The 22,330-nt window shown below is 53.6% G+C and overlaps 1 protein-coding gene across 5 annotated transcripts in view; it reads left to right on the top strand.

Annotated features, from left to right (window-relative positions):
• Positions 1 to 22,330, top strand: part of DTX4 (deltex E3 ubiquitin ligase 4) — a 36,466-nt gene that overhangs the window by 760 nt on the left and 13,376 nt on the right. For 3 of the 5 annotated variants that reach the window (XM_078057971.1, XM_078057974.1, XM_078057972.1), the window contains exons 2-7: positions 7,980 to 8,703; positions 15,008 to 15,069; positions 15,415 to 15,576; positions 17,704 to 17,765; positions 18,662 to 18,814; positions 22,049 to 22,210. In XM_078057971.1, coding sequence (XP_077914097.1) covers positions 7,980 to 8,703; positions 15,008 to 15,069; positions 15,415 to 15,576; positions 17,704 to 17,765; positions 18,662 to 18,814; positions 22,049 to 22,210 — 1,325 coding nt within the window. Of the gene's footprint in view, positions 1 to 1,628; positions 1,723 to 7,979; positions 8,704 to 15,007; positions 15,070 to 15,414; positions 15,577 to 17,703; positions 17,766 to 18,661; positions 18,815 to 22,048; positions 22,211 to 22,330 lie in introns of those variants that run through there. The other 2 variants (XM_078057975.1, XM_078057973.1) reach the window with 2 other exon arrangements.

Raw genomic sequence — 22,330 nt, 5'->3', positions numbered from 1 at the left:
CGCCTCGAGAGCCCACCGGGACCCACCCAGTCCGCAACTCCGTGCAGTGTGTCACCGGGAGGTGGTTGTGGAGGGGGCGCTTTACTCCCCACCATCCTCGTAAGATCCCCCTGCAATAAATGTCCATGCAAGTAATATCAGTGTCCTGAATATGCAAATGGAGCTTCCAGCGAGCCCTAAACCCTCCCCTTCCGCGCCCCCTTTTAAGCGCTCGGTGACCCCAAGTTCTGCCATGTAGAAATTCGAGGGCCCGCCCAGCCCACAAGCAATCCCGGCCGCTGGGAAAGGCTTCCTGCTCTCATCCTCACACCTTGGCTGGCCCTGCTTTGCCTCAGGCACCCTTGGGACTGACACACGTCCCCCTCGTCACCCACTTTACTGCCTCCGCCCCCTCCGTGTGGGATGCCTTCTCACAGCTGGGTCCTCGGGGTGGGACCCGGGGAGAGAAGAAGGGACTCCCTGGGGACATTCGCGGTGCTCTAGCATGGGAAGGGCGGTCGCCCTGGGAGGGGAGCCTGGAGCTAGGGGATTCCAGGGCATGGCACGCCCTGGATGCTGTGGCGCTGGCCGGTGCCGAAGCAACAGGCCAGAGCAGATGGGGAGCGGGGGGCGCGGCTCCGGAATGCCTGGCAGGGAAGCCGCTCTCTTTGTCCGTGGAGGAGGAGGAGGAGGTGGATTCCTAAGGAGAAAGGGTCCCCAAGCTTCCTCCTGAAACTGTCCCCAGCACTAAACCCCTGTCTTTTTATGGGAATCAAGTTGCCACTGTGGCCACCACAATCTCGCTTCCTTGTTCTCCAGGTCAGAGCAAGGCGGAAAGCCGGCAGGGAGAGGTGGGGGGGGGTGGTCACCGGCGGGGCAGAGCGGCTTGTCTTTGCTCAGCGCAGGGTGTCCAGGCTTAATTGAGGACCTGGGACCAGTCTGCCTCTCCAGGAGTCTCTTCACAGGGGTGGGAGGTTGTTTCTGGAATTCTGGCGGCGCTTTCCCAAGAGTGTGACCCGGGAGCCTGGAGAAGCAGGTGTGGTGGGGAGGGGCTAGAGAGGATGACCCGGGGAGTCCCAGAGGATCCGAGAACAGCTGCTTGAGCAGGGCATCCCAGCCTCCTTGGAAAGCCCCCACATCCTGTGTGCTAATTAGGATTGTCATGGGAAAGGGACGTCTTTCCACCCTCATGTCCCCATCTTTAGTCATAACTCCCAAAAGCCTCTTTGCCAGGGACTTTGCAGATACTGGCCAGCTGAGTAAAGCTTTCTGGGGGGAAGGATTCCAGAAGTGTTAGCATCTGGAGGGGCTTAAACCCTAGTGGGAAAGGGAGGGTGGTGGAGCTGAGAGAGACCAGGGGGAGGAGGGAATGAGGAGGAATGTGGGGAGATTGAGAAAGAGGATTAAGTGTGGCTAGGGGGAGGGGGAGAATGTAATTGGGCAATTGGGGTAAAGGTTGTGGAGGTGAGGGTGCAGGCAGCAGATGGGGGGGGTGGTTGCTGAGCTCTGGAGGTGGGACCAGGGAGGACTAGCAGTTAAGACACCTGACCGGGCATTCCAGTCCTGCTCAGAATAAACAGGCAGGTGTTCACTTTTCTGTTTCAGACTAAATCTCTGCAGTATATGGAGAAACACCCTGGTGACATAAAGGTCCCAGCCCCTGTCCCACATTTGGGAGGGGGTGAAGTTTAATCAGTGTTTGGGGTGTCTAAGACAGAGATGAAGCGTGCCCTTTGGACAGAGGTGAAGTTACAGAGAAAACGGGGTTGAGGGACGGAATCTATATCCCCCCCCCCCCCCCCCCCGGTCCAGGTCTGACCACGAGGACAGGCTGACTACGCCTGGTGGCTCCTTAGACTGGAGACTGGAGGCCGAGAGCTAGCCCTGCATCATTTTAAAGACTGCCTCGGGGTCTGTTTTACATTCCAGTCTGTCTTAGAGGCGCACGACTCAGACCGCTTTAGATTTCATCCACTCATTCTAGTTAGTGGTCAGTGGGTGAGTGGGTACTGAGCGCCTTTCTCCTAGTGCCAGGCCCTGCGCTGGATGCCGAAGGCACTGGGCTGAATTCCCAGGAATGCCGGGCTGTCAAGGAGCTTGTCAAAGCAGAATAGAATCTCTGGGTTTCTGGGCTCGGAGCCCCCTCCTCCCCCTTCTCTGCCAACAGACACTCAGTTCCTCTCAATATAGCTCATTGATGAGGCCATGACAGGGTAGGAACTTTATACTGCCGGCGCCCAGGCAACCTCAGCCAAGCCCTGGCAATGTTTAATTAAATTACCCGCCATCCCCAAGCCACAGTTTGAAGCTGGGAACCAGAAACATCCCCACAAACAAAGGAGAGCTGGAAGTCCCCTGCCTAGAGGCGAGTCCTCTCTTTTTTTGTTGCCTCCTCTATGTGGGGACATTTCCTGACATGGGAGCTCTGTTTCTTCAGAAGTTGCCTGCCCTGCCGGGAGGGAGGCCTCAGACTCTCAGCTCCCCTGGGCTCCCGCCTCACCCACCCTGTCTCCAGGGAGATGGCTGGGAGGTCACAGATACCCTCTGTCGCCTTTGTTTGCCCTGGGCCCTTCCTCCCCACACGGACTCTGGGTTTGAGCTTATTTGCACTCTATGCTGGTCTCCGCGAGTGTTTTGGGCTAGGGAATCTGGAAGAAGGGAGGAGATGGGGCGGTGGAGGGGATGGTCTTGGCTGCTTCCAGAGCCTTGGTTGGGTCCTGTCCACGTATGGTCATTTATCTTGACTGGACTCACCTTTTCTGTCCCAGGGCAGTGACTGGAGTGCTGTCCTTCAGCGTCCCAGCCCCTTGTATCTTCCAGGACATCTGATCGCCACCACCTCCAGGGTTCCAGCAGTGGGATGTGGGGAGCCCCAGGCTGGGAGTGGGGAAACAGGACTCAGGCTCTCACCCTAGACTCATCGGCTTCCTGTGTGACCTTGGACAAGTCCCTTAGCTGCTCAGGCCTCATTTTTCTCTGTGGAACAAAGAGCAGCCTTGAGAGTCCTCTGGTTCCTGTCCTGTCATCGTGCAGTTGGGCAGGTGAATGGGTTTGGTCTCTGCACCAGTGAGGATGCTGCTTAGAAGTGGCCTGGTGCGACGCAGAGCCCTTTCCAGCTCACAGTTTTCTCTGCAACTTTTGCCTCTTTTATGTCTTTAATATGGTGAGAAAGGTCAGATGGCGAGAGATGAACGGTTTTGACAGAAGCTGATTTTTAGGTCCCCACAGGGTACTCCGCCCTGTGTGAGCACAGGGGTGGAGGAAGCAAGTGTCACGAGGCCCACGTGGTCGTGACAGTGTGGGGGATGCTCCAGGCCCCTTGCACACTTTGTCTTGTTTAGTCCTCACATCGATCTTAGGAAGGGCAACAATTTGGAAGAGATTAAGTTGCTCGAGGTTTTACAGGTAGTCAAAGGCAGAGCTGAGATGCCAAATCAAGTGTCCCACGCTCTACTCCGTCATCGGTGAACACTTCCAGGGCGCCTCCTTGGCACACGCACTGTTCCAGGCACGTGGGATACCCCAGTAACAGAACATCCGGGACTTTGCCCTCCTGGGACATTCCAGTGGGGCTGAGGGGCGCTTTGGAGAGGCCCGGAATTTCTCTGACACCGTGATGCGCAGATGTAAAGTGCCCTTGAGACAGGGTCATGCCTGGAAGGCGTTTCTCCCATTTCCCAGGAGCCAAAACATCTCAGGTGCTTTGGAATGCAGGTGTCTGAGTTGCCAGGAAAAACTGATTTTCTTTCTCTTTCTCCCTGCTGAGTTTATGAACATTCTTTATTCCTATCCCATTAGAGGCCTTTTCTTTGGGTCACTGCACCCAAGGACTAAGTGGATTCCTCAGATCATCTAGTTCATGGTCCTGCGTTTAGAGGAGGCCAGGACTAGCCAGCACATTCCAGATTGCGGTGGTCTCTGAACATAATCAGAGAAGTGAAATCCCACAGTGACATTCTTTTGTCCCACAGCTTTGGTTCTGAGGTCTGCCTTCTGTCTCTAACTAACTTGCTGGGGCTGAATGAACTCAGCGCCTTTCCCTCCCAAAACCAGCTCTTCCTCATGACACTGCTCTGCCTGCAAATCGTGCCACCATTTTATCACTTGCCCATCGTCAAGACCTCAGGAGTCTTTGACTCTGTCGTTCGGAGCCTCTTTCGGGTGCCCAGTGTGTCAAGGCACGTGGACCATGTGGCCCAGCTGTTAAAATTAGCATGCATGATGAAAATCCAGGGCGGTTATTCCCATGCAGATTCCTAGGCCCAGGCCCCGGAGAGGCTGATGATTCCTCCTAGCGGCCAGTGGGTACTCTAGAAGGTGTTGCTCATCCATACCCCAGGCGATTCGGAAGCAGGTGATCCTGGAACCTCTCTGGGAAAGCATTCAGCTACTCAAGGTCAAGTCCTACCCACTTCTCTGTAGGGTCCCTCCAGTCTGTCACCTCCTTTTCATGTTCACTGCCAGGACCCTCATTACTTCTCACGTGGAACTAATTAACAGAGCATCTCTGGTCCTGTCACTTCTCTGTGTCACAGACTTCACTGGCTCCTCGTTGCCTACAAATAAAACCCGTCACAGCCTGGCGTTCCAGACCGTCTATGCTTTGGCTCTAACATAGCTTTCCAGGTTTCTCTTCAGCTCTGCCTTATGTTTTCCCCTACTCCTGATAAACTGATGTCCTTTTTATCCTCATGTATCCCCTTAGAGTTCTCTGACACCCCGTCCCCCCAACTATTCACAAAGCCCCTTCTACTGAGATGCCACTTTCGCCTATCGAAATTGTGCTTCTCATTCAAGCCTTACGATACTTGTCATCCCATTTCTGGAAATGTTCTCCCACCCATCATTCCTTCATTTATTCAGTCAGTATTTATGGAGCTCCTAGGACATGTCAGGCACCGGGAATACAACCGTGAGCAAACCCCCCGGATACCCGCTCGGCAGGACTGGGAGTCCAGCGGAGAGAGACAGACACTCACCAAATTAATCACACCAAGAAATGTGTGACTGCACATCAAGATAAATGCTGTAAAGAAAAAAAATGGGAGTGGGAATCCCATCTGGTCAGGGCAGCCCAGAGAAGTTTCCTTGAAGAAATGAGCTGAACTCGGAAGGATGAGCAGCAAAGAGGAATGCCAGAGTGTTTGGGGGAGGGACCAGCCTTGTGAAAAGGCCCAGAGAGGAGAAACATGTGGGGGGGGGGGAGGGGACTCGAAGAGGCCAATGTGGCACCAAAGTCCAGAGCTTATTAGGGCATGAGGCGGGCCCACAGAGATTGGGGCTGGGAGGGTCAGGTCCTGACCTAAGGGGAGGTCGCGGAAGGGGTTTAAGCCCGGAGGGGATGTGGGCGAATTTTCTCAGCTCACGTGCGTTTTGTTGGCACCCTTCTTCTGGCATATTCTGCTTCATAAATAGTCATTCGCACACTTGTCTAGTTTTAGATTATAAGCTATTTGAGTAGTGCCCGAATTCCTCAGAGCAGTGGGTACTCAGCAACATGGGATAAATGATTAAAAAGTAGCCGAAGTCTTCAGTCAATCACAGCATGTTTATGGAGGCCTCGTGAGTGCCATGCACCGCCCCAGGGCACAGAGCTAGATGGTCGTATCTGCGCCTCCACTTAAGGCCCGTATGAAGAATGCCGAGCCCCCGTACACACCAGGCAGGCATACGCAGATACGCACCCCAGACCTCCTGAGGCGGGGGGCCTGGACTGGGAGAACATTTCAGGAAATGGGTGGCAAATGGCATAGGACCAGAATGAGGACAATTTCAATAGGTAAAAATGGCAAAGGAGGGCACCTGGGCGGGGAGAGACCTGGCGAATAGTAGGTGAGGGAATGCAGGAGGATAAAAGGGCATCTGTCTGCTGGGAGTAGAGGAAGAGACAGGCATGGGGGAGCTAAACCTGGGAGAGCCACAGCTAGCTTCCAGAAGTTCTGCGGCAGCTCTCCAGCGTCTCTGGGATTGACCCCACTGTTGTAAAAAATGCCTCTTGAGGACATTGAGGAGCACTGGACAAGTGCATTTCCCCTGCCACCCTGGAGAGAATATAAAATAGGGTCATTTAAGCTCTCTAAACTTAATCTCCTCATTTCTAAAAGGTGTTTCTTAGGATTGCCATGAAGATCATATGGGATGAGTTAGGTGCCTTCTAAATAATAAAGATTGTATAAGGAGTTATATATAATCTCTCTCTTACACACACACACAGACACACACACACACACACACACACACCCCACATCCTCTGAACTAAACTTTCCCTATGACTCCTCCATCCTGCTTAGACATATAATAGAAAGTAAATTACAATGATAATCAACCAACTTTTATTGAGCTCTTGCCCCATGGCAGGTGTTATTTTAGCGCTTTATATTCATTCCTTCCTTTAATCCTCAAATCCCCCCTTTGAAGTCGCCACCCGGCCCAAGCAGAGGAGGAAACTGAGGCTTAATCACACAGCTGGAAGGGACAGAGCCTCCACTGTTGGACCCAAAGCCTGTGCTCTTTGCTCCCCAGCAAGCTGGCTATTTAGGAAGGAAATGGAGGCAAACCAGGATACTCCTGCCCATCCCCCCTTCTTCCTCCTCTCTTCCTCCCATCCCGCTCCCCCCCTCCAGGTCCCCCAGCAGAGGTCCTGGTGCTGAATAGGGGATTGTTTTGCTTCTCCCTCCTGCCTCTGAATGTTGATGTTTTGGGTCATTAAGGGGCTCGGAGTTGGGGTGGGGGGTGGGTTATGACCCTGGCAAAGGCCTGAATAGCCATTGTTCCTTTTCTTCCCCCCTTGAATGGAATTCTGTCCCTGGTCTTGGTGTCTCCCTCTGGGTTGGAGGAGGGGGTGGGTCAGAGGCCAGCGAAGGGGAGCCTTTTCCCACCACTTTGATGGATAGAGCTTAAGCTGACAGATGCGAGATTCAAGCACCCTTGGAGCCCTCCCAGGCCCCCTCACCCTGCCTTGACCCTGGCATCTTCAGCCTTGATGTTGATACCCATGAAATGAGCCCTGATTGGGCGTGAGTCTGAATCCGGGTTTGGGGTGGGTAGGGGAGGAAGAGGCAAGAGTTACAGACCTAGTTTCCCTCCAGGGCTGCAGGCTCATTTCTGCTGTGCAGCTTCCCTGCACTAGCCCTGGCCCCCCTTCCCTGCCCCCCTCCCCCCGTGAGACCGAAAATGAAGACAATCCTATCTTTAGGAGGGTTTGGGCTTTTGAAAGAAAGATGTTAGAGAAATAGAAAATTATTATGATCATTATTACTGCTTTGATACAAGATTGAAAGCTCGCAAGTGTTAAGAGAGTTCTCTCAACCTGATTTTCTATTTTTGTTTTTACTGCACCCTTAAAGGGACAGGGAGCGGGATCTCTAGCTCCACCGCTGGGGGGCTGCCTTCCTGGAGACGGTCTTCTTCCTCTGCCCTCTAGGCTTCCGTGACCCTTTGTTCTTTCTCTTCATAGCCCTCCAGGCAGGGGCATTTAGAGAGTAGGGGAGAAGTGATATGATATTTATGAGCACCTACTCTGTGTTGAGGGCTTCAGGTGCCCTAGTGCAAATTTCAGGGTGCAGGAGAGATCCAGAACCTGGCATATGCAGATACATATTTGTTGAATGAATAAGTGGGTCACATTTAATTTTCACAAAAGTTCTGCAAAGGACTCACTGTTTCTCAGGGGAGGGAAGGAGGTTGGGGAGTTCTACATAAACTCGGAAGTGAATCAATCTGGCCGCAGACCAAGGTCTCCAGACTAAGAAGGGGCAGGTGCTCTTTCGGGTACCCCGCACGGCCCCACACCCTTCACACTGTCACCGAGCTGAGCTGCTCCCACCCCGGGCAACCGCACAGTCCTCAAGGCAGGAAGGAGTCTCATTCAAAGCTGGTACCTCAGCAGGCAGCCTAGGGCCCGCCCACAGCAGGACTGGTTCCCGTTTGCCTCTGAAGGGAACACAGTCCAGTTTCATTCCTTGCTGACCCTGACCCTGTCCTCCGTCCCACTCCGGCAGGGACCCTCCGCCCAGTTCGCCGCAACTACTACGACCCGTCCTCGGCCCCCGGCAAGGGCGTGGTGTGGGAGTGGGAGAACGACAACGGTTCTTGGACGCCCTATGACATGGAAGTGGGCATCACCATCCAGCACGCCTATGAGAAGCAGCACCCCTGGATCGACCTCACTTCCATCGGCTTCAGCTACGTCATTGACTTCAGCACCATGGGCCAGATCAACCGGCAGACCCAGCGCCAACGCCGCGTCCGCCGGCGCCTGGATCTCATCTACCCCATGGTCACCGGCACCCTGCCGAAGGCCCAGTCCTGGCCGGCCAGCCCCGCGTCGGCCGCCTCGCCCGCCGCCCCGCCCTGCTCCTGCCCGCAGTGCGTTCTGGTGATGAGCATCAAGGCGGCCGTGGCCGACGGGGGTACCGGGCCCCTGCAGCCCCCAGCGGCCCGCAAGAACATGCCCCCACCTGGAGCGGTCAAGCTGCCCCCCCCGCCAGGCCCCGGGGCCAAGCCACTGGACAGCACGGGCACCGTCCGAGGGCCGGGGAAGACTGTCCCATCGCAGGCGATCCGGCGACAGGCCTCCAGCACGCCGGCAGGGGTGACGGCGGGCTCTCCCGCCAGTCCCCCCGGAGCCAACGGCAAGACCGGAAGGGTGGCCCTGGCGACCTTAAATCGGACCAACCTGCAGCGACTGGCCATTGCCCAGTCCCGGGTGCTGATCGCCTCTGGGTAGGTACTTCCAAGGCTGCCTCTGCGCATTTCCTCATCAAGGGCATAGGACCCGACTGGGCTGGGCCAGAGATGAAAGAGGGGCTGCCAAGACTTAAGCTCCCTGTCGTCTTGTCCTGACCCTCTGGTTGCGGGTGGAAGGCAGCGTGGTGTGGTGGCTAAGGGTGGGCTTGGCCTCTGGGGTCCGTCCTAGCTTTGCCATGGCCATGTGATTTGGGACAGAGCCCTAACATCCCAGAGTCCTGACTTCCTCCTGTGTAAATGCCGGTGATAATCCCCATGTTAGGCTAGCTGCTGAGGGTTCAAGGTTACACACACCATGCCCTAACAGGCAACACTGAATGGGCTCCCACCAGGATCTAGTTTGGGGGCTTTATCACCTCATTTAAGCAAGTAGGCCTTTCGATCCCATCTTACCCATGAAGAAACCAGAGGTTCTCTTCCTCAAAGGCTCGGAGCCATCATTGGCTGAGACCAAGATTCAAACTCCGGGAAGTCTGACGTCAGGGCCAGACTATTCTGACTCGGCCGTGCTGCTTCCCTGTAGGCACCCACCGCAGTGCCCAGCACACAGTAGTGCCACACGAGGTCAGCCCCTTTCCTTGGTCTCTCTGGAAACTGGAGGGGTAACTCCCGATTGGAAGTAACAGCGCATATTTAGCGAGTACTCACTACGTGTGCCAGGCACTTTCTGTGCGTCGTCTCAGGACTTCCTGTGACAGCCTGGTGTTGCTGTGGGTTCTGTGATCACTGTTTTTTATGATCTTCTTGGTCTTCCCAATCTTCAAATGGGAGAGACCCAGGTCCATGTGGTGCCCACAGCCTTTGCCTTGCCAGCTCCTGATTTCTGGTGAGATGGGCCTCTCACAACGGCCCACTCTTCCTTTCTCCAGAAGGGCCTGACCCCACCTGTGACCCCTGAACCCCAGGCGGTCAGCGCTGTTTGCAGTGAGGTTGAACCCCTGAGTGTGAAATTCAGGCTGCCCAGAGGAGGCTGTCTGCACACAGAGGCTCAGCAGTGGGAGGAAAGAGGAGGAGGGTGCGCTGCCGAAGGAGAGGCCCAGCCTTCCCTCCGGCCTCTGCCACTAAACGAAGCCACAGAGCCTCTGCAAGGTCCAGTTTCCTTGTGCATGAAGTGGGGATCGTCAGGCTCGCCTTGCCCGCCCCATGGAGTCATTGTGGAAACCTCCACAAAGGGAGTTCATCCCTTGAGAGTTTACCAGATGCACTTGCCAGTCTTACCTCATTCGCTGGCCCTGTGTCAGCAGCTCAGAATTAACTTTCCAAGGAGGGCCACACGGCTCAGGTGTCATAGAGTGGGGGTTGGAGCCCAGGGTTTATTCCCCCCGTCCTCTGCCCTTTTGGCTCAAGCTCAGCTCCTCGCTGATGTGAAGGCAGTTTATAAATGGTAAAGTGCTGGTCAGATGCATGGGATTTTCCTATGACTACTTCTGAGCTGGCAGAATATTTGGGAGAGGGGAATGGGCACCTGAACCACGCCACTGCTCTCTTTCTTCCCCAGGTCAGCCAGCAGCCTCCGGGGGGCCTCTGACACAGTTCTGGGGTAATTATTTGTGTGGCAGAGGGAGGCTCGGATAGTGGACAAAAAACGCAGCCTCCAGAGCCTGCCCACCCAGGCGGGAACCCAAGTACCTTGGTGTGTAACTTGGGGCAGATTATGCACCCTCAGTCTTCAGTTTGTTCATCTGTAAAATGGGAGAGTAATAGTACCTTCCTTCTCAGGGCTGTCACGAGAACTAAATGAAATACTCCGTGTCTAGATTTAGCACAATGTGTGGCACCTAGGAAGGGTTTGGTCAGTATTAGCTGCTCTTATTCACCTGTGTCTATTGAAAGTCGCTGAACTGAAGTCAGAGCTGAGCAGAGTCTGATGCCCCACCTCATTGCTGGCGCCCTTGACAAATGCCAAGTGACCTCACGCCATAACTGAGGGGAAGGACTCCCAGATCACTTTAAATCTCACCCAGGGAGCCAGCCGGCAGCTCTTCATCTCTCCGCTTTATTCCCCCTGCCTGCCAGTGGAATTGGAGCGAGAGAATGGCGCGGAGGTCCGGGCAGCACCCCCCTTCAAAAGGGCTATAGAAACAAGCTTTTTGCTCTGCTCTGTTTTCCTGACAGGGGAGGCCCCGCCCTACCCCTCTATCTTCCAGCCCTTTCCTTTTTCTACCTCTTACCACCACCCTCACCCCCACCACCATCTTCTCCTCCAGTCTTTCTTGGCCATTTAATTAGCGTGCTTGTCCCCTTTGTGCGGCACTGCCGTCGACCTTCTGTCGTGGACTGGCCCCTTCCCCTCCTCTCCCTGTCCGCGAGCTCTTCAAGCAACTTTCCCACGGAAAAAAGGAAGACCAGGGAGGGCGGGAGAGGTGGGCTGAGGAGAAGGGTTTGCGGGGAACAAAAGACCCTGTGAATTATTCAGAGACACAAGCAGGGGGTTTCTAAAGAGACGAGAGGGGGGCTGCGGAGTGGGGGGCAGGAGTGGCCCCTCTGGCCTCCTCCTCCAGAACTGAGGCTTCTCTATCTCTGGCGAGACTTCGGTTGCTGGAGAGACAAGACCGTTGTCCGGCCTGAGGATTCCTGGGTCGGCTCACAACTCCCCAGAAAACCCCCACTCCTTCTCACCATGGTATCTGCAGAGCTTTTCTCCTGCCGTCGGCCCCCTCCTTCTGCCACCTTGCCAGCTCTTCTCTTTTCTTAGTTCTGTGCTTGAGGGACAGAAATGGAAACTGAGAACAGCCCGGCGGCATGGGGGAGGGAGTCTTCTGATGGTTAGGCCAGACAGCTTCGGCTGAGCCGAGTTGCCGGGAGGATGTGAGCCGCATGCCAGTCATTGCGTTGCCGATTTCTGGAAGGAGGGCTCAGGCATGACAGCCGGGGTGCCCGCAGGGTGCCACCGGTGGGGACGACATGGGCCACCTCCCTGGTTTCCATTTTAACCAGTCACCACCGTGGGGGAGGAGCTGATCAGGTAAGGCCAACTCAACAATCCTAAGCATTGCCCTCCTCTCAACCTTACCCTGTACACTCGATGTCCTCAAGAATCTGAGAAAATTGGACTATTACAGCAGGAAAAGGCTTTATCGAGCTCAACTTCCTCTTATAGTTGGGAAACAAAAATGTAAACAACCACCCAATTTGCATAGGGCTTGCCTGTTTGCAGATTATTTGACCTAAATCCTCTCAGGGACCCCGGGGACAGAGATGGAGGTGTCCTGTTCATGGGTGTGGTGACTCGGATGTGGTCAGCGAAGTGCAGGGAGGCTGTGTGGCCCCACCAAAGGCGCAAAGCCGGGCCAAGCTGGACGAGAAGGCAGGTTTCCTGACCCCCGTGCAGGGCCCCCTCCACAGTGCCCTTCTGCATTCCGTAAGCAAATAGTCCCCTCCGCCGGTTCGCTGCCACCATCCAGAGCCTACCGACACGTTGTCCCTTTCCTGGAAAGACAGGGACACCGCCTCTCCCACAGTATTTCCCGGAGTCCAGGGTCCTCATGCAGACCCTCCCTCTCTTCAGGCCTGGCCCCCTCCCCGGGTTCTTGGGCTGCCCAGGGTGTGCTCTGGGGATTGGACTCTTTCCTGGTTAACCAGATTGGGTGTGGAAACCTGCCAGTCCAGTTTGTGGGAACAAAGGTGGCTTTTGTCACCCAGATCACAGCTACTTATCAGCTGGGGTGGGGGGGCCGCCTTGGAGCTGGTAGGGGCAAGGCAGGTGCGGGGCTGGACTGCGAGCGCTGCCCCCTGGTGGGGAGCCGGGGAATAGACCCTTCACGCGGGTCCCCAGACCAGCTGTGGGGAGCCCAGTCAGCTCGGGTGGGAGACCCAGGGCTCAGGCAGCTGCCTTGCTCTTAAGCACTAAGGTAGGGAATCTTCAGGAAGTCCCCCTGGCATCTGCTAACTCCAGACCCTCACAGGTTCACAGGTAAGGAGATTGAGGCTCGGAAAAAATTGAGGGAGGTCGTGAGGAGTTAACTGGCAGGGTTGGGACTCGAACCTGGTTTTCCTGACTCCCATCCACCCTAGCAGGCCTGGCCCTGAGGGCAGGCCACGGAGTCCAGAAGCAAGGCTGGGCCTCTTTCCTTGGCTGACTTTCCTTTGTGTTGAATGCAGCCTTCCCCTCCCCCCATGCGAGTTTGATTTATCCTGGGGGGAAAGTAGCCTGTGGTGGCCTGTTGAGACACAAACACTCCCACATTTGTTCTTTCACATCCTTACAGCCCCAGCGCACATGTCAACATCCCGGGAAGGGACAGCCCCCCCCCCCCGCCCCCGCCCCTGCCAAAGATTCAGCCAGGGAAGCACCCATCCCTGCGGGCTTGTGGGGGACAGACAGAGCCCCTGCTCAGCCCCATGCCAACTCCTCTGTCTTAGTCGTGGGTTTATTCCACACTCTCTCTGCGCTCCCATGTTCTCTGTCTGCAACGTGGGGTGATAGCAGGTTCGCACGGACACGAGAATGCAGCCCGGTGCGTGGCTACAACAGTGGGCTCTGTGGCCAGACTTCCTGGGTGGGAATCCTTAGCTGTGTGGCCTCCATCAAGTTTGCTTAACCTCTCTGAGCCACAGCCTCCTTGCCTATTAAAACGAGGTTGAGGATAATAGCCCCTCTTGCGTCGGTTGTTGGAAGTCTGAGATGGATTTATACACCGTGAGCTGTTACGACTGTGCATGGGACCAGGTGGGCCCTGTGCCTCTTCGCCATGACCACACATAGATGGAGGGCCACGGGCTGTCTTGTCCACTGCTGTGCCCCAGGCTCTAACGGAACGTCCCAAACGAAGTAGGGCTCAATAGGAATGGGCAAATAAACAAATAATAAACAATATAAAGACACAACAGAACATGCCCTTCCCCCTCCTGTTTTCCCTGCACAGCCCTGCCCCCACAGCAGAACTGTTGGCTCCTGGAGTCATCTGTGACCCAGTCCATGTGTCTCCAAGCCCACTTCCCCTCCGAGCCCAGCTGTAGAAGCCTGGGTGGTGGGGGGGGGGGCGGGGAGATGGCGCAAGACCCAGCCCCACGTGTCCTCTATTTTTCTCTTCAGCATCGTGGGAGGGCTTGCTTTTCCCAGGCAGCTGTGCGGACTCCTCTCCAGCCTGGCTCGGGTTTCTGGGGAGAAGGACAGAAAGAGGAGGAGGCTTTGCCTGATATTTAGATTTCTCAGGGAAAAGGAGGGGTGACAGCTATTGGAACAGTGGTTTCCCAATGCTGGGCTGCATCCTCTCAGCAGAAGCTAGTGGAAATGCAGGTTCTTGGGCCCCCCCCAGTGGGAATTCTGATTCAGACTGGGGGCTCTGTCTTTTTAAAAGCTTCTTCGGTGACTCTTATGTACACCCAGGTTTGAACTTGCTTCTTTATTTATCGTTCTGTCAACCAATACTCACTGAATGCCTGCTAGTGTCAGGCTCTGAATGAAACAAAGATATTTGCCCTTACAGAGCCTCTGATTCTGGAAGGGGAGGTAATAAAGCAACAACTTATTTTTAAAAAATCCTAAGTTCCATGAAAAAAAAAATAGCACGAGGTAAGAGGGATTGAGGTGGGATGAGAGGGATGAGTCATAGTATTAAATGAGATGGTCTTAGGAACCTCACGAAAAGGTCAGCCACGACCGGAGGATCCGTAGGAGGAGGCTGAGCAGCTCTCTGGTGGTAGAGCCTTTCAGGCAGAGGGAACAGCGTATGCAAAGGCTCCGAGGAAGGGGCATCGCTGGCATTTGGGAAGAACAGCTGGAGCCGACGGAGATGGTGAGCGATATGTGGAGAGACCAGGGAGGTGAGGGCTTGAGAGTGGAGGGTGTTGGCAGGTCACACAGGGCTGTGTGGGCATTGCTGGGACCTTGGGTGAACTGAGGAGCCATTCTGAGTTTTGGGGTTCTGAGTGGAAGGGTGACCTGGTCTTAGATTTTAAAGGTAACGCTTCTAGGGATGCCGGGTGGCTCAGTCGGATGAGCATCCGATTCTTGATTTCGGCTCAGGTCATGATCTCAGGGTCCTGGGATCGAGCCCCACATCGGACACCACACTCAGCTAGGAGTCTGCTTGAGATTCTCTGTCTCCCTCTCCCTCTGCCCCTCCCCCCCAAAATAAATCAATAAAATCTTTAAAAATAAATAAATAAAGGGAACTCTTCTGGTTGTGGTGCTAAGAACTGACTCTGACTTTAGTAGGGATACGTAGTTTCTGTATAAAAGGGGAACCCCTCAGGGGGTGAATTTTGGGGTTTCCAGCACTGACCCATTTTGTCCCGCTTGTCAAAACCATAACGTACCTGTTCTTGCCTTCCACAGGGTCCCCACCGTGCCAGTGAAGAACCTAAATGGGTCCAGTCCTGTGAATCCTGCCTTGGCAGGTAAGAGAGACCCTGGGCTGCCCTTGCTCGGGGCAGAAAAAGAAAGCAGTAAAGTCGGTAGTGAGCAATTTATAAAAGAGAAAGAATTAAAGTGAATGAGGATTTTAGGAGTAGGGCTGGAAGGGCAGGAAGAGTGTGGGGAGAACTGATTGTTAAAAGCAAAGCATGCTGTTGAAGGTGAGTGAATGCATATATTTCTGGGGAAAGCTGCGAGGAAGGGGAGGTAGAGAATAAGCGAGTTCCAAGAACTCTGCTGGGAAGCAGGAGGGTGGGTTTATGGGGAGGGGAGTTTATGGGATGTTGGGAGCTAACTCTGCAGTCCTTCTTCATGCCCTGCCCTTCCAGGAATCACTGGGATTCTCATGAGCGCCGCGGGGCTGCCTGTGTGTCTCACTAGGCCCCCAAAGCTGGTCCTCCACCCACCCCCGGTCAGCAAGAGCGAAATCAAATCCATCCCAGGGGTTTCCAACACGAGCCGCAAGACTACCAAAAAACAAGCCAAGAAAGGTATTGGCCTCCTTATCTTGAGGGGTACACGAGTCAAAGGTTTGGGCCCCAGCCTTGGCTCGGCCACCATCACTAAAGGTCAAACCCATAGCTTCACCCTGTGTGCCTTCGTTTCTGCCTCCGCTAAGTGGGCCCAACTAGTACCTGTTCCGATGATGGTACCAAAGTGGATTGTGTATGAATCAGATGGAGACGCTTTTAAGATGGATAAAAACGCAGCACAGAAATATAGAAACATAAAACCACGAAGTGTGACGCAAATAAAATACAATACAGAGGAAGATCGCCGTGGCACTGGAACCCAAACAGACTGGGTTCAAACCCCAACTTTGCCACTTGCAAGTCGTGTGACCGCAGAGAGTCTGTTTTCAGACCTTTCCGATGGGGTGAAAATGCTCACAGGCAGTATTGGGCAGGGGTGCCCCAGAATGCATCCATGGCAGCTAGGGAGTAACCACTGTCCTGTGTCCCTCTAGAGCCCCTAGACTCTGGCCATGCGAACCTTCCTTCAGGGCCTCCTTCCCGCCTGTGCGCAATCCGGCCACTAAGGGGTCAGAACCTGTGCCTACACACTCGCCCCGAAGGACCCCGCCTCAGCTCTGCGGCTGCTCTTTCTGGCTGCTGGTACTGGTTGTTAAATGTTTTGACCATCACCCCAAGCCCCCACCCTGCAACCACGTTTTGAAGTTCCAGTGGGATCGCACCTACATGTAACTTGGCCCAGGGCCTGGCAAGTAACAGGCTCTCAATTAAAAGAAGCTTAATTCTTAGAAGCAGGACAGTAGGAAGGAAGGGCCTGCCTCCCGGCTCTTGGTGGTTGCATGATCCGCCTCCTCAAACCCTTGCCCTACTTTCCTGCTCCATCAAAAGTTCTCTACTTAAATGAACTCGATTGCCTTGTTCATCATCTGATAGGAAATGACGGGATTTCACACTTTCGCGCTCTTCCTGTGATTATTAATAGCTCGCGTTGGACCCTTAGCTGGAAAAGCTCTAAAGGACTGTGCGTCCATCCGCTCTCTGAATTGTCAAAGCAACCCTCTGAGCAAGAGCTGTTGCTCTTCCCCATTTTATAGGTGAGCAAACGGAAGCTCAGAGCGGCTCAGAGACGTAGGTGCCCAGGGAGGCACTGACCCTTTTTTAGGCCGAGTCATCCTGCCTCCTGCCTTCAGACTGGGGCTGCCGCCTCCGGGGCCCGTCCCCAAAGAAACTCCGGAATCACGGCAGCCTGGCAGGCTGCTTCCCCACTGCAGGGCTGTCTCTGCTAGCAGCAGAGACAAGAGCCGGGAGGCAGGCCCTTCCTTGCCACGGTCCTGCGTCTAAGAATTAATTGAGAGCCTGTTACTTGCCAGGCCCTGGGCCAAGTTACAATATAGGTGCGATCCCACTGGAACTTCAAAACGTGGTTGCCGGGTGGGGGCTTGGGGTGATGGTCAAAACATTTAACAACCAGTACCAGCAGCCAGAAAGAGCAGCCGCAGAGCTGAGGCGGGGTCCTTCGGGGCGAGTGTGTAGGCACAGGTTCTGACCCCTTAGTGGCCGGATTGCGCACAGGCGGGAAGGAGGCCCTGAAGGAGGTTCAGCGGACGAACAGCATCCCGAAGCTGTGGGCACCGCTTCCTGCTTTCCCAGGGAAATAACATCACCCCGACACCACATTATAGATCGAGACAGTACTTAGCACGATGTAAAAGGAAAGCGATAAGCCTACCTCATGGGTTTTTTTTGTTGTTTTTTTTTTAACATGTAACAGTTTACACAGTTCCTCCAGCTGTCGCCTCACCACATGCTTTGGGCATTGCCCAGGTTCTGATTATATGGAAGAGAAACCCACTCAGCCTATCTCGGGCAAAAAGCGGGTTTGTTGAAAATAGGCACGGCGTGGGGAGGGGGCGTTTGTCAGGGAGAAGACTGCAGGAGGTAGAGATGGGCACGAACACCTCCCACCTCCTCCTCCATCTGCTGATTCCCTTTCAGAGTCTAAAATCCGATTGCAGAATGAATTCCTCCCCTTTCCTGCTTGGAGCCTGGCTGATAACTCCCCTCTCTGGCATGCCCAGCTTGACAAGGCTGTTTGATCCCTTATCTCTGTCTTGGTGGCCCACCAACCATCCTGTCCCCCAACAGGTAAAACCCCCGAAGAAGTGTTGAAGAAGTATCTGCAGAAAGTCCGGCACCCGCCAGATGAGGTGAGCGCAGGGGGAGCAGGGCAGGGCTTGCACCCCTCAGCATTTCCCCTGCCGGATTTTTCCGCAGGATGCAGTGGGAGCAGCTTTCTGTGTCCTGACTGGTACAGAGCTGGTCAGAGCTGACACAGGGCTCCGAGGTTGGTGGTCCGGAGCTGCAGACACCCGCTGACCCCCCACCCGCCCCGTTCAGCAAAGGGCTGATTGATTCTAAGCTACCTTTCCATTAACAGTCTGAATTTAAGACCAACAGTAGGATAAGCTACATTATCGTATCATGAACTGACTTTTCAATGGGTTTGATGTAAATCGGTGGTTCTCAGCCAGAGGGGATTTTGCATGTCTGGAGGGGAGAGGGAATGCTTGTGGGCACAGGCCAAGGATGCCAAACACCCACCCGTGCCCAAGACAGCCCCCTCAGCGAAGAATTCTCCAACCCCAAATGCAAGTAGCACCAAGGTTGAGAAATCCTCTTATAAACTTATTTAAGTAGCAGCCCGTCTGGTACACTTGAGGTGCAATTCCTTTGCAAATGTTCAGCTTAAAGGGTCTATCGGCAAGAGTCTATTTCTTCCCCAAGTCACTGGAGAACACCAGGAAAGGACAGTGCATCATCCCATAGCCCTGAAGGAGATTACAGCTTTGGGGGTGAGCCCCAGGTAAGCACAGACCACCACCAGCAATTATTTTAAGAATTGTTCCATTGTGTAAAGTGAGGTAAAGCTATATTTAGATTCCCAAAGGCACATCTGTCTCTACCTTGGTTTGTGGGTTTTCTAGAAGAGTAGGAGGGACAGTTCGCCTGACCTCTGACCATGCAAGAATCACGGTGGAGATGCTCTGGCTTCCCGGGCCGGGTGAGAGCTGACAGCTTCTCTGCTCTGTCCCCCCTCCCCCAGGACTGCACCATCTGCATGGAGCGCCTCACGGCCCCCTCGGGCTACAAGGGCCTGCAGCCAACAGTCAAGCCTGACCTGGTGGGCAAGCTGTCCAGATGCGGCCACATCTACCACATTTACTGCCTGGTCGCTATGTACAACAATGGCAATAAGGTTAGCGCCAGCCCGTGGGCGCCCACCTCCCACGCTGGGCCCTGTTGGGGTTGCGCCCCCGTGATCAGGATCAGGCCTCCGCAAAATGATAACCTGTCTTAGCCAACTGCCCCCAGTCTCTACACTGGGTGGGGTGGTCTGAGAGGTATAGACTTCTAGTCCCTGAGGGGTTTTTTGGGGGGGTCCATGACAATGGGCCCGTGGGGGTGTTCATTACTACCAGTGTAGATGGATTTCCTTAATTACTTGTCCTTCTCCAGGGCTAGTGATTTTCGTTACAATTCATTTTCTTTCTTTTTTTTTTCAAGATTTTATTTATTTATTTGACAGAGAGAGAGAGAGAGAGCACAAGTAGGCAGAGAGGCAGGCAGAGGGAGAGGGAGAAGCAGGCTCCCCGCTGAGCAGGGAGCCCGATGTGGGGCTCGATCCCAGGACCCGGGATCATGGCCTGAGCCGAAGGCAGACGCCCAACCGACTGAGCCACCCAGGCGCTCCTACAATTCATTTTCTTTGGACAATTTCAAAACACCCTCGATTGCCCCTTCAGAGACATTAGGGACTGTTGCCAAAGTATTCCTGGTAGGCCTTTGAACCTCCCTGTTGGAGGAGGGTAGGGCCGTTTGTGGTGCTTCTCTTGTCCATCACTGATGGTGGGGTGGTATTCCTCCAGGAGGCTGATTCCGAGGAATCTGGGAGTCTCCTGAGATGACAACTCTCTCCTTACACTGTCCGAGCTTTCATGAAGCCACTGACTTTTCTCAAGTTCTTTGCTGTGCTGGGAATAACCATCACTCCCCTATCTCCATGAATTCAAATCCTACTTGCTTCTCCAGACCCAGCTTGGATCGCATCAGAGTCTGAGATTTCCCTGGTATCGCCAGCTGCTTACTCATCCCCCCTCCCCAAAAAAAGTCTGGCTTTCGGAGAGTGCTCTGGACTTCTCTTGCTGTGGGAAAAAGAGGCAAGAGAGGCAGCGGACCCAAGCTGGAACCCTGGCTTAGCAACTGAATGACCTTGGGCCAGATTTTCAATCTCTCTGAGATTTCATTTTCCATCTGGAAATGGAGATAAAACAACACCTACTTTCAGGGTATTATTACCATTATTATTCAATTTGATATCTCCTTGATATGATAGCTGTAATTTTTTCCCCTTCATCTTTATATAGTCCTGTGATTTAAGTTCCCATAGTGCTGACCTTGGGATCTTTCTCGTCTCAGAGAGCTCAAGCTCAGTCACTGATGGATGATGCCTGTCTGGTCTGGTGCTCACTTTTCTGACCCTAGGTTAAAAGGTTTCATTGGGATTTTGCGTTTTAAGAGGTTATTTTGGATTTAAACGGGTTTTTAGCACATTCATTCCATTTTTGGTGTCTGTTTTCAAGAATAATCTAGCACCTCTGTATTTATTTCCATAGTGCTTCAGAAATATGTCTCAAGACACTATCCTTCATTCTTTTTGCACTAATACTTTGAAGCATGCATTTTAAATTTTCTTTGCACAGAAGAGGGAACAAAAGGGCCCAGAGACAAATGAAGTGATTCACCCCCAAGGTCATGAAGCAAGTTAAGGCCAGAGCAGAGAGCGGGACCGTGGGCTCTTGACCCCAAGCCTTGGGTTCCTATCCATCGATCACATGAAGGAACCTTCTCCATCACCCTGAATACAAGTTATTCTTTTAAATTCATAGAGCTTCCATTGAAAAGTCCCCAGATAGCTCCGCAGAGGATCTCTGTCCTCCTGAGGTGGTGCAGACGTCCTGGAGCACTCCGGTCCCTGTTATGCCACAGCCCTTTCTGCACACGCTGCTCCCTGCTCACGTCTTCCTTCTCACCCACTCTCTTCTGGAAAGCCTGGGAACAAGGCTCCTCCCACCCATGCAGTTCACGCCTCGCTGGGCCCCGCTGTGAAGCCAGGGCCCCTTATATCTCTGCATCCGGAGTCTGGCCCTGCCCCCCAACACAGCCCCCAAGGTGCAATGCGGAGCTGGGGTGTTTACACACACCCGCTGGGGCCCTGGCCTTCAAGTGTGCTGTGCCTCAGTTTTCCTCTCTGTCAAAGGGACTCATTTTTAAGACTAATAGTAATAATAAGGCTAATATTCCTTTTCAGCCACTATCAGGTAAGGCCTGAATGAAACAAGATGTAAACTCTGTTGTAAGGTTTAAAATGCTGTAACTAACAACTCATTCCCTCCTTCACTGCATGTGCAGACCTTATCCTCCCTCTTCAAAGCCATTTCACAGCTCTTCTTCAGGGATCATTTTCTTAAAAGTCAGCTTCATCGGGGCACCTGGGTGGCTCAGTCGTTAAGCGTCTGCCTTCAGCTCGGGTCATGATCCCAGGGTCCTGGGATCGAGCCCCGCATCGGGCTCCCTGCTTGGCGGGAAGCCTGCTTCTCCCTCTCCCACTCCCCCTGCTTGTGTTCCTGCTCTCGCTCTCTTTCTCTCTGTCAAATTAATAAATAAAATCTTTAAAAAAAAAAAAAAGTCAGCTTCATCTACTCCAGCACATGGCACCCACTTTGTCTTTTCAGAGCAGTGGTTTGCAAACTGTACGAGCATTAGACTCGCCACAGAGATCATAAAAGCACGAATAACATTTAGATACACCACTTCATGGCGTGCAAGACTTCCCGTGGGTTATCTAATTTAATCTTTCCAACAACCCGGTGAGATAGATACTATTATTTTCCTTGTTCTGTGAAAAAACAAACAAACAAACAAACAAAAACAAAAACAAGACTCAGAGAGGTTAATTAATTTGCTCAAGGTCACACAGCAGGTAGATGGCAGAGCTGAGAATCAAATCCAGGTGGTTTGACTTCAGAGTTCTTACTCTTAACCGCTATGTTCCATAGGTAACCCCCTACCCCCAACCAGTCCAACTCGGTGTCCTGGGGTGGGGTCCAGGCATCTTTATTTCTAGCAAACTCCTCAGGGGTTGTGATGCTTGGCAGTTCGGCAATGTACTCCCTGGTACTTTGTTGTCTGCCCCACTCATTTGGTACTTAGCGGGTAAATAATGATTTAACCCGCCCCCGTGAGCTGGTCTCCCTTTCAAGGGTGGGGTCTCTCTTACATGTCCCTTAGCAGGGAGCTGAGTTGTGGAATTTACTTATTTGGGTGCATTTCGTTCCCCTGGCCCTTTATCTTCATTTCCTTCCAGCGTTAGGTGGGGAGGTTGTTACCAAAACTGATTCCCAATGTGGCTGTTCCGGCCTTGTCCCCTCAGGATGGAAGTCTGCAGTGTCCAACCTGTAAGACCATTTATGGAGTGAAGACAGGCACCCAGCCTCCGGGGAAGATGGAGTACCACCTCATCCCTCACTCCCTGCCTGGCCACCCCGACTGCAAAACCATCCGGATCATCTACAGCATCCCTCCCGGCATTCAGGTGAGCTCACTCTCAGCCACTGGCTATTTTTTTTTTTTTTTTAGGTTTACATGTTGGCAGGAAATATGTGTGTCTTAATCTGTTCAGGCGGCTGTAACAAAATACCACACACTGGGTGGC

The sequence above is a fragment of the Halichoerus grypus genome, chromosome 11, assembly GCF_964656455.1.
Source record: "Halichoerus grypus chromosome 11, mHalGry1.hap1.1, whole genome shotgun sequence".
NCBI lineage: Eukaryota > Metazoa > Chordata > Mammalia > Carnivora > Phocidae > Halichoerus > Halichoerus grypus.
Note: the sequence above shows the minus strand (reverse complement) of the source record. Positions and strands in the feature narration are given on the sequence as shown.